General features: G+C 33.8%; 2 protein-coding genes across 2 annotated transcripts; both read left to right on the top strand.

Annotated features, from left to right (window-relative positions):
- Nucleotides 1-7,187: 7,187 nt before the first annotated feature.
- LOC144559799 (uncharacterized) lies at nucleotides 7,188-8,031 on the top strand. Its single transcript, XM_078308923.1, has 3 exons — nucleotides 7,188-7,441; nucleotides 7,655-7,795; nucleotides 7,990-8,031. Exons 1-3 carry the CDS (start codon nucleotides 7,343-7,345, stop codon nucleotides 8,029-8,031), a joined length of 282 nt encoding a protein of 93 aa, XP_078165049.1. The 5' UTR covers nucleotides 7,188-7,342.
- LOC144559306 (diaminopimelate epimerase, chloroplastic-like) lies at nucleotides 8,031-9,031 on the top strand. Its single transcript, XM_078308318.1, has 3 exons — nucleotides 8,031-8,095; nucleotides 8,382-8,439; nucleotides 8,680-9,031. The coding sequence occupies exons 1-3, from the start codon at nucleotides 8,031-8,033 to the stop codon at nucleotides 8,800-8,802; spliced, it is 246 nt and encodes an 81-aa protein (XP_078164444.1). The 3' UTR covers nucleotides 8,803-9,031.
- The last annotated feature ends 1,626 nt before the right edge of the window (nucleotides 9,032-10,657 follow it).

The raw sequence follows: 10,657 nt of genomic DNA, 5'->3' as shown, positions 1-10,657 counted from the left end.
ATTCTCACATTTGTGGTCAACATGAAACAGTAGATCATTTGTTCCTAATGTGTAACTTAGCTCAACAGGTTTGGTTTTGGTTAGGGAAAAGTCAAGAAGTAATGCATCTTTGGCATAATTGGGATAGTTTGGTTCAGTTTGCTTACTCTCTTAAAAATGAAGATCGAACAGGTTTTCTAATTGTTCTAAGTGCTGTCACTTGGACACTTTGGAAAAATCGAAATGACATGTGCTTTAATAACGCTCAAATTAAAACAGCTAGAACTTTGATTGTTATGATAAAATCTCTTTGTTTGTATTGGATAGGTGTGTTGAAAAAGAAGACCAAGGACTCTGTTGGAGAGTGGATGCCAGTAGTGGAGGATGCGATTCCTATTAGCCAGTTCATGCCTTTACCTATGGTGATACACCAGCGTACTGACGGAGATGAGGACTCTGTGGACTTTTGATGATGATGAAGAAAGCCTTAACATTTTGCTCTAACTATATAGTATACCCTAGCCCCATTAGGAGTGGCTTAGTTCTAGCTAATATGGATTACTTTTGGGACTTAGCTCTAGTTTTATTATGGCTGATGTATGAACTTATTGCTATTTTTGTGGTTTGAGACTTTATGACTCCTAGTCAAGGTGTTTGATACACTGAGACTAGTTTTTTGTAATTATCCAATTTCAGTAATATGAAATGGGCTTATGCCTCTTTTAAAAAAAAATATTAACATTTATGTCATCTCAGAAACTACAAAATTTTCAACAATATTTAAACACACGACACATCGATCAAAATTCAAATTTCAAATTGATCACATTAGAGATAAAAAGTTAATTCTTAAATTTTTTAAATCAAAATGGTAAGTAGTTATGCTTTTAAGATTTGATTTACTGAAAGAATAATATTTTAATTTGAAATATAATGAATTGAATTAACAAATACGAATTTGATTGAATAATGTACACCTAAAAATTAAACTTTAGTCGATCGAGAGAGTAAAGACAAATTAACTATGTCTGGATTTTCAAAGTCGCGCAAAATTTAAAAACCGAATCCGAACTTGTATAAAGGACGAAAGTACAATACTTTAATTTCTTTTTTTCCCCTAACTCGTTAGATTTCAATTTGCATTGGTTACGAATAATTATATTTATAAACTCAAAATTGATCCTTTGAATAGAAGATGAAATATGCATCTAATTGTCAAAACTTTGTATCTTTTCAATTATATTCAATTGCAGTTGTTGGTAACAAATTTAAATATGTAGTTTTTTTTAACCAAATCTATGTCTCGAAATTTTTAAATATTTTGGACAAATTTACTCCTCATTAAGTGCTTTCTCTCAAGATACTTCTATTCCTTTTAAGTTTTTACTAAATGTTCTTTTATAGTAAGAATTATTGCTCTCTCTCTCTCTTAAGGTCACTAGACAATTGTTCGCTGACATTAATTTGTATTAAGATAAAAAAGTCGTACAAATTTGTTTATTGCAACACGCCCCTCTCTCTATTCCGGCCAAATAAACATCATTGATGCATGTAAGTTCGTTCAACGCAAAATGTATAGAAGAATATTTAATTATAAAGACAAAGATCATGAGAATAAATTTCAGAAAATAGAATCACGCACGAGCAGAATATAATTTATGGTCAAATAATTTTTGTCTTCAAAGATTGACAACAACAAATGAGAAAATTTGAATAATTAAAAAATAGTTTTTAAGAGATCACATGCTAACACAAAAGGAAAATAAAAGCATGCCCAGAAGATAATTGAGGGACAAAATTGTCTGAGTAATTGTTGTATTGCTTAATATCAGCAATAATCAATAGGAATAATTTTATTAGAATAAGACCTAACGTCGAACCGATAAACCTTCGGGTCAACGGTTACTAGTTTTTTAAATACTTATATTTATCAAATATGATTATTAATATAAATAATCAAATATAATAATGTTTTCAAATAAGAAAATACCTATCGTACATATTACGCTATAAAAATTAATTTTATAGATTAATAAAATTTCTCATTCAAATATAATAAAACTATTTAGTTTATCAAGAAACGACCAAATATTTGCTTTAAGAAAAAAAAATACACAACATCCCAAAATTAAAAAAAATATGTAAGGAACTTGGATTGTACTGATACATATAAATAGTTATTTTCATATGTCAAATAGAGGGGAAAAACTGTAACATTTGGTCCTATATGGACTCGAAACTTTGAAGGACTGAATAAAAAAAGTGAAATTAAAATAGAGTAAAGATGTTGTCCCCTTGAGTCTGTTTCCTAAATGTCCTCCTAACTAACTAATGCATAAAGTACAATGGGGACCACTAATTACATGGGGGGACTACTAACTACTTAGGAGACCACTTATATTTAAAAAAAATTATAACTGGCGCGCATATGTATGGATATTTATACGCACAAGTATTACCATATAATATATTAAGTATTCATACCTAATAAATTAAGTATTAAAAATAAAAACTGGAAATTAACTTTCTTTTACACTCTCATCTTTTACACATTTTTAGAAGTGAATTTTTCTTGTCCGTTTAATCTTATCAATATTTCTAACAATCTGTGATGAATTTTGCGAATCTAAAATCATAAAAATCTTCTGCATAATTTTCTCTTTCAAATGAGATCCATGATGAAGTACTTCCGGGTTCTTCGTCGTTCAAGTATTCATACCTCAGTGTGCAAATATTCATATCTTGTCAAGTATTCTTCTCTAAAATGCCGAGTATTCATACTTAATAAGTAAAGTGTAAATATTTATATTGTAAAGTGTAAATGTATTGATAGGTACCAGCATGTACAAATTTGTTGATAAATATTGGAGATGGTTGAGGTTTATTAATTTTTTTTTTTAACATTAATATTTGTACATAAATTCATAGGTATGTATACAATTGTTAATATAATTGCTATTATCTATAAATAACAATACACATCTTCACGCTTAAGTAGGAATACTAAGTGTTTTAGATATCAATAAATCAAATAAAGTATGTATGAAAAAAATAATAACATAAATGACTAGATACGAATACTTCATGTATTAACTATTGGTAAAACATATGCATCACAGTAACACCAAAATTTGTACAAATAGATATGAATATTTCATGTCTTAAAAATTAGTAAAAACATATACATCACGGGTAACAACAAAATTTGACTAACTAGATATGAATACTTGTTGTCTTAACTATTGTTATTTACCGTTTCATATATCAATAGCTTGAATATCATCAATTTTAAAAAATGTTAAATTAAGATACATTACAATGTAACAATTCATACTTCAATTATTAGTATGAATATTTTTCTGGGTACCTATCAATATGTTCAAGTACCAAACAAATTAATTGATTTAAGTTACATTACAACATAACAATTCAACTTCAATGTGTAAGATGTGTAACATTACAACATAACAATTCAACTTTAAGTTATATTACGCATCCGCTTGTCCTTGGTTTTCTGCATGTGGTCCCTATCGCAGTCGCTTTCAAGCGACGTTTGTGGCCCCCCAAAGTCAGTAGTGATCCCCTAGGTAGTTAATAGCAAAGACACATGTGGATTTCTCAGAAATAATTTACAACATAAATATTCACACTTTACTGAGTAAGTATGAATACTCAATATTTTAGAGAAGAATACTTGACAAGATATGAATATTTTCACACTGAGGTATGAATACTTGAATGACGAAAGACCCGAAAGTACTTCATCATGGATCTCATTTGAAAGAGAAAATTATGTAGAAGATGTTTGTGATTTTAAATTCGCAAAATTTCTCACAAATCGTTAGAAATATTGACGATATTAAACGAACAAAAAAAATCCGCTTCTAAAAACGTGTAAAAGATGGGTGTACAAAAGAAAGTTGATGTTCAGTTTTTATTTTTAATACTTAATGTCTTAGATATGAATACTTAATATATTATATGGTAACACTTGCACATATAAGTATACATACATTCACGTGCCAGTTGTAATTTTTTTCAAATATAGGTGGTCCCCTAAGTAGTTAGTAGTCTCCCACATAGTTAGTGGTTCCTATTGTACTTTATATATCAGTTAGTTAGGAGGACATTTAGGAGACTAAAGTAGGAGGACGGTTAGTTCATCCCATTAAAATAATCCAAAATAAAAATCTTAACAAAATTTATAAAAATTGTAGGATTAGTGAAATAAAATTGAGCTGAATTAGGTGGCTTGCTCTGCACGCAAAGGGCTGTCGAATCATCATCAAATAATGTACCGGTACCTTTAAACTCAAAATTTATGTCTGGCCGATTCTGCTCCACCCTCTTTCTCAGCTCCATTCCAAATTTTTCTCTCAACTCAGAATCTTTTTCATATCTTAGTAAATCCATCAAAGATTCTTTCCATTTTGTAGCCCCGCTCCTCTTTAATGCCATTTAGTTCCGTTGAAAGAGCGAGGTAGAGAGAGCCATTTAGTTCCGTTGAAAGAGCGAGGTAGAGAGAGAGAGAGCAGGAGAGCGTGCCTCTGTCTTACGCCTCTCCTCTCGCGCCAAGTCTCCGCCTCTCATACACCGAACAACCCTAAGCCGCAACTTCACTTCCTTTTGGAGGGACAAAGCGTGAGCGAGAGCGCAAGAGAGATCGAGGAAGACAATACAACAAAATGGGGTTATACCGGCGCTGAGTAAACTCCCCGACGACAGTGTGCTCAGTTTCATTGAGCAGGTACAACAACTAATTTTAGATATTCGATTGTCTCTAATTTTGAAATTGGATGTACAATGTAGCTTAATCGGTGAAGTTTTTTCTTTTAGTCCAAATTAGTTGCTCCGCTTTTTTGTTTTTTTTTAGATCTGGGAAAACCTTTCCTTGGGAATGAAAAGAATTAAACAAGTATGTTTAATTGAAAATGTAGGAAGGCTCTGGACTAATCAAACTCATTTCACATTTTGCTATTCTCTTAATTTAAAATACAAAGCATGTTAAACCCACTGACAGCCTAATTTCACTCTATTTGAATCTAATTTGGAAAGTACCTTCTTCGAGATGGTCATGTGACAAACTATTTAAGAATAGATTTCTCATATTATTTTCCCTTTCTTAATTACAGTCTCTGGGTTCATGGAATCCAACAAGGTCACAAAGCTTTGAAGGCCTAACAGCCATCGAACTTACCGGATCAGACCGACCGGGCCTCTTTTCTGAAGTGTTTGCTGTGCGGACTGACTTTGAGTGTAACGTGGTTGATGCACGTGTGTGGACCCACAAAGGCCGCATTGCTTGCTTGCTTGCGGGCCAGGGCCCCACACAGCACAGCTGACATTCCTTGGGTTGCGCTCATTGGGCAGTCTGTTTCCTCAGCACAATCAGGCGGCTCAGATGGGGCTGAAAATTCTCTAGAAACTGCCTGGCAGGTCGAGAGCGTGAGTCTGAAATCAATTTTGAGCGGGGCCCCACCAAGCAAGCTAGGGAGAGTGGCATTGGTGGATGTGTAGGGGAAGCAGATAAGGAACCGGGTGAATGTCAGGCTTCCAAATGTGCTCACTGCGTATGTTTCTTTATTAGTAAATGCAAGTTGAAAATAAGAAGAAATTTGCTTGACACTAGTTAGTTTGTCTGATTTCCCTGCTTGTTAGGAGTAGGTATGTTCATTGGGTCAGTTCTGTTAAAACTGAATTAAAATATTCAAACCAAAATTTTATTCGGTTTTAGAAAAAAATTTAACCGAACCAACCAAATTAAAATTGTTAACCAAATAACAATCGAACCAAAAGACCCAAGTAAATTTCGGTTTGTTTGGTTGAAGCAAAATAAGAGAGGTTAAATTTCAAAAGGTCAAAACTCAAGACATACGTAGAGAAAAAGAGAAAAATAGCAAAGGTTATATGTTTATTTTGGGTTGGCGTAGGCTCCAGGGAAGGTCTCAGATGGTGCAAGAAGAATTGGTGAAGTTAGGTGAGCAAATGGTGGCAAGTTCTGATGGAACTCGAGCTGTTGCTTTGGAGCTCTGCCGTCAATTTGAGGAACGATTTCTAATGCATATTGCCGGTGGTGAGGTTAGTTCCATCTCTTTCTCTCTCATTCCACAAGTGAAAAGCACAAGTGAAATATGCAATTGGAACAGAAGGGATTTAGATGCATTCAAGGACATAAAATAAATTTGGTAAATATATACTGCAGCTAATGGTAAATCATGGAAGCTGGTCTTATACTTACTTTCATAATTGTAATCTAATTTGCGATAAATTTTTTATTATGCAGGGTGTTGGTCTCATAAAATTGTTGCGGGCTTTGAGGGGAATTTCTCGAGCAGAATCAAGCAGCTTTCTCTGAACCGCCACATTGAGCTCAACAATGTCAAAAGGTACAAATGTTTTCTTTATATTTTTAAGATAACTTTAAATTTAGCTTTTTAAAGCTTCTAATTAATCCATGTGCCTTCTGATTTTTTTTTTATGAACCTTATAGATTGTGTTGGAGGCAGATGGGTACCAACCTTGTCTTGTATCTCCTTAGAAAGGTTTGAAATCTTTAATTAAACAAGTACTTGAAACGGCCAAGGAACTATCTCGCCTTTGTGTGGATGAGGTAATATTTTGTGTGCATCTCCTTCTAGAACATAACCTTTATACTTGTGCCCTCAAATAGTTTTAAGGAAATCGAAATTTCAAGACCTGTTATCATGGTGAGAGGTACATAGCATATATTAAGAAAATTATATTCAGTTATGTTTGCTATATTTATTCATTCTAACTGATTGTTTGTTACGATGTATGTAGGACATTAGGTGCACCGTGTATTAATAGATATAGTAAATGCGGCTGCCAACGCTACTGCTGGACTTGGAAGATATCCCCCATTCAAGCGTCTGCTATGTTGTATTCTTAAGTTGATTTAATTTCTCTTTATTAACAATTGAATGTAACTGTTATTGTTATTGGTGAAAGGTTATTGAAATCGCGACAACAGCTTTGGAATCATTCAAAACTGAGTCAAGAAATATGGTGGTACCACTTGTTGATATGGAGCGTGCCTTTGTGCCCCTCAGCATTTTATTCGCCTTGTCCAGCGTAGGTTTCTCTGTCTGAATTCACTTTATTGTTGTTATTCTGTTATTATTGTCATTATTACTATTAACAAAAAGTAACAGTATTTATAACATATCCAAATGATCAAAGGTGAAAAATATAATGCACCTGTTAAATACATGTTATTATTTTCTACCTTCTAAAGGATAACAACTTTTTGAGTCGTTTACAAAAAAAGTTCTAAACGACATTTATATTGATATCTGGTAGGCATGAAGCCCGCAAGATCAATCAAGTGAAAAATCGATGAAGGATGATAAGTCGAGCAAATAAGACAGTGACAAGGACAAGGACAAAAAAGAAGGAAGCTCTAGCCTACAAGCTGCTGGTGCTGAAGGAGACTTTATTGCTGGTAAGTAATAATATCTCCTTTATTTCATAATTCCTTGGTAAGAAATAATGTTTGATCAGTTAGTAATGTTTGACCAGCCAAAAGGATTTTTTGCAAAATGACCCCGAGTTTGTTTGATATTCAGGTAAAGTTATTTGAACTGGAACCTAAACATTCTTATATGTGTCAATTTTTTTTTTATATAATGGTGCATTGTTCTTTTTGTTGGTACAGTTTGAAGCTGCTTGGAGGGCTGTGAAGCTATGCGATCAAAATTTCGGTATAGGCGGTGATCGGGTGATCTTTGTCATGCCAGGAACCAACGGTGCCGATTACACCATGAGAATCTTCATTTCTGATGGGAGCGAACCTGAGGTACTTCATTTGATTGCGTAGTCCACAATAGGAAGTTATAACTGAAATAAAAATGATCAAGTTATTATGTGGACCTATAGATCTCTTATCATTCAGGTTTTAGGTCTTGAATGTGTGCTAGCTGAATTGACTGTTGGAGTGATTATTAATTTTCAATTGTTTTATTAGTTTAATGCTGAGTTTTTTTCTTTCAGTTTTCATCTCTGATGTGTTGTTTGGTGTTAGATGTGCGGTAATGGGCCGGGTACGGTGCTTTGCTAGGTTCATAGATGAACTTGAAAATCTTCAAGGGAGCCATACGTACAAAGACTCAAAACTTTAGCATTTGTAGAATGTTGAAAAAATTGTTGGTGGTCGAAATATTTTAGGCCAATTCATTTTTCAAAATTCATGTAACTAATATATATTTTTTTCTTGGGTTTTTGCCCAAGTAATAGTAACATGTTTTCTGATGCAAAATTGCTATCAAGAAAGGATGCTCTTCAAGCAATTATTTTCCAATCAAATTTTATTTAAATGACAGAAATTTCAATTTCAGTTTTTAAATGTAAAATTTAATTTAACCTATGATGCTTGTCTATTTCAGTTTCACTATTCACACTGACGCTGGTCTTATTGTACCTGAGATTGAAGAAGATGGGCAGGTAAACAAGCTTATCTCTGTTCTTGCATTATTTTTCAATAAATGAAGAAAATAAATAATGAAAATCTTAGTCAGAGTTGCTTGGAATTCTGATTATTTTTTCTAACAACTATCATATAGAACTGATTGAATGTATCTAGTCTTTGACCCTATTGTAGGCTACATTTTATATCTTCTTTCTTTAGATTCAAGTCATTTTTTCAAGAGGATTACCAATCTTGCGCTTTATTTATTTTTGTAGGTTAAGGTTGACATGGGTCAGCCTATTCTGTCGGGCCTGGAAATTCCCACTAAAATTCTGGCGACTGAAAACAATTTAGTTGTGAAGTCTATTCATTGCAGGCGGCAAAGTTGTCTCAGTTAGGAGGATTCTTAGAAGTGGATCTGGATTGTAGACATGCACATTTATGTTAATAATGCATGGAAACAGTATAAGTTTTGGCATTCTCGATTAAAAGTATAGAGGGTCCTTAATAGTTGCGTGTCATTGAAAATGAATAAGAAATTCAATACATGTAGTATGTTTTGTTTCAGTCAATTCTAGTCTGAAGACATGGCCATAATTTTATCATTAAAACGACTAGAGTGCTTTTAGTCTGGGCATGAGGAATTCAAGATAACTGGTAGACTATCATGAAGTTGCCAAAATTAAATAAAACTTAAAAGTTGCCAAATAAATTGAGAAATGCATCTTTTTGTCAGCTTATTTGTAGATGCTGTCTTTCAGGAGGGGGGATTTAGGGATAAAATATTTATGAACTTACCTGTAGGCCTGCGACAAGGTTATGAAATGGTATGAGATTTTTAATTAATTTGCAAGACCAAAGTATAAAGTGACTCAAGTACGGAAGTATTTCAGATTTGAATCTCAGGTCCTTTTCTTATCTTTTTGTTGTTGTACATCTAACTCTTGGTTAATACCAACAATTGAGTTGTACTTTTGTTTATTTAGATGGAGCTTTTCCTGAAGTGTGTTGCTTTCTTGGAACGGTACGCATGCAATAACCATGGCTTTCTTGCGTTTTGGCTTGTAAGATAAGTTTTCTTCACAATATCCTTTTTTTTTTGTTGCACGGCTTATTTCTTCTACTTAAAGCTGTTTCATGTACATAACCGATAAAAGTCAGCCAAAGCTAACTTGGCCGTTACTTGTTTGAGCTGATAGGTCTATGTTATAGTTTTTTTTTAGGTGGTCAGATCTCACAACCTTCACTCTTGGTTAGTACCGATAATTAAATTATACTTTTGTTTATGTAGATTAAACTTTTCTTCAAGTGGGCAGCTTTTTTGGAACGACACGCATGCAACAACCATGGCTTCCTTGCGATTTTGCTTGTAAGATAAGTTTCCCTCACAATATATCCCCTCTTTTTTTGTTACACGGCTTATTTCTTCCACTTGAGGTTTTTTCGTGTACATAACCGGTAGAAATCAGCCAAATCTGACTTGGCCGTTACTTGTTTAAGCTGATAGGTCTATGTTATAGTTTGTTTTTAGGTGGTCAGATCTCACAACCTTCACTCTTGGTTAGTACCAATAATTGAGTTGTACTTTTGTTTATGTAGATGGAGCTTTCCCTCAAGTGGGCTGCTTTCTTGGGACGACACACATGCAACAACCATGGCTTCCTTGCGGTTTTGCTTGTTATATAAGTTTCCTTCACAATATATATCCCTTCTTTTTTTGTTGCATGTCTTATTTCTTCTCCTTGAGGCTGTTTCGCGTACATAACCGGTAGAAGTTAGCCAAAGCTGACTTGACCGCTACTTGTTTGAGCTGATAGCTCTATGTTGTAGTTTGTTTTTAAGTGGTCAGATCTCACAACCTTCACTCTTGGTTAGTACCGATAATTGAGTTGCACTTTTGTTTATGTAGATGGAGCTTTCCCTAAAGTGGGCTGCTTTCTTGAGACAGTACGCATGCAACAACCATGGCTTTCTTGCGGTTTTGCTTGTTAGATAAGTTTCCTTCACAATATATATCCCTTATTTGTTTGTTGCATGTCTTATTTCTTTTCCTTGAGATTGCTTCGTGTATATAACCGGTAGAAGTCAGCCAAAGCTGCATTGACCGGTACTTGTTTGAGCTGATAGCTCAATGTTGTAGTCTGTTTTTAGGTGGTCAGATCTCACAACCTCCACTCTTGGTTAGTGCCGATAATTGAGTTGTACTTTTGTTTATGTAGATGAAGCTTTCTCTCAAGTGGGCTGCTTTCTTGG

This window comes from Carex rostrata, chromosome 9, assembly GCF_964058835.1.
Source record: "Carex rostrata chromosome 9, lpCarRost1.2, whole genome shotgun sequence".
NCBI classification, from domain to species: domain Eukaryota; kingdom Viridiplantae; phylum Streptophyta; class Magnoliopsida; order Poales; family Cyperaceae; genus Carex; species Carex rostrata.
This window is presented reverse-complemented; position numbering and strand designations above follow the sequence as displayed.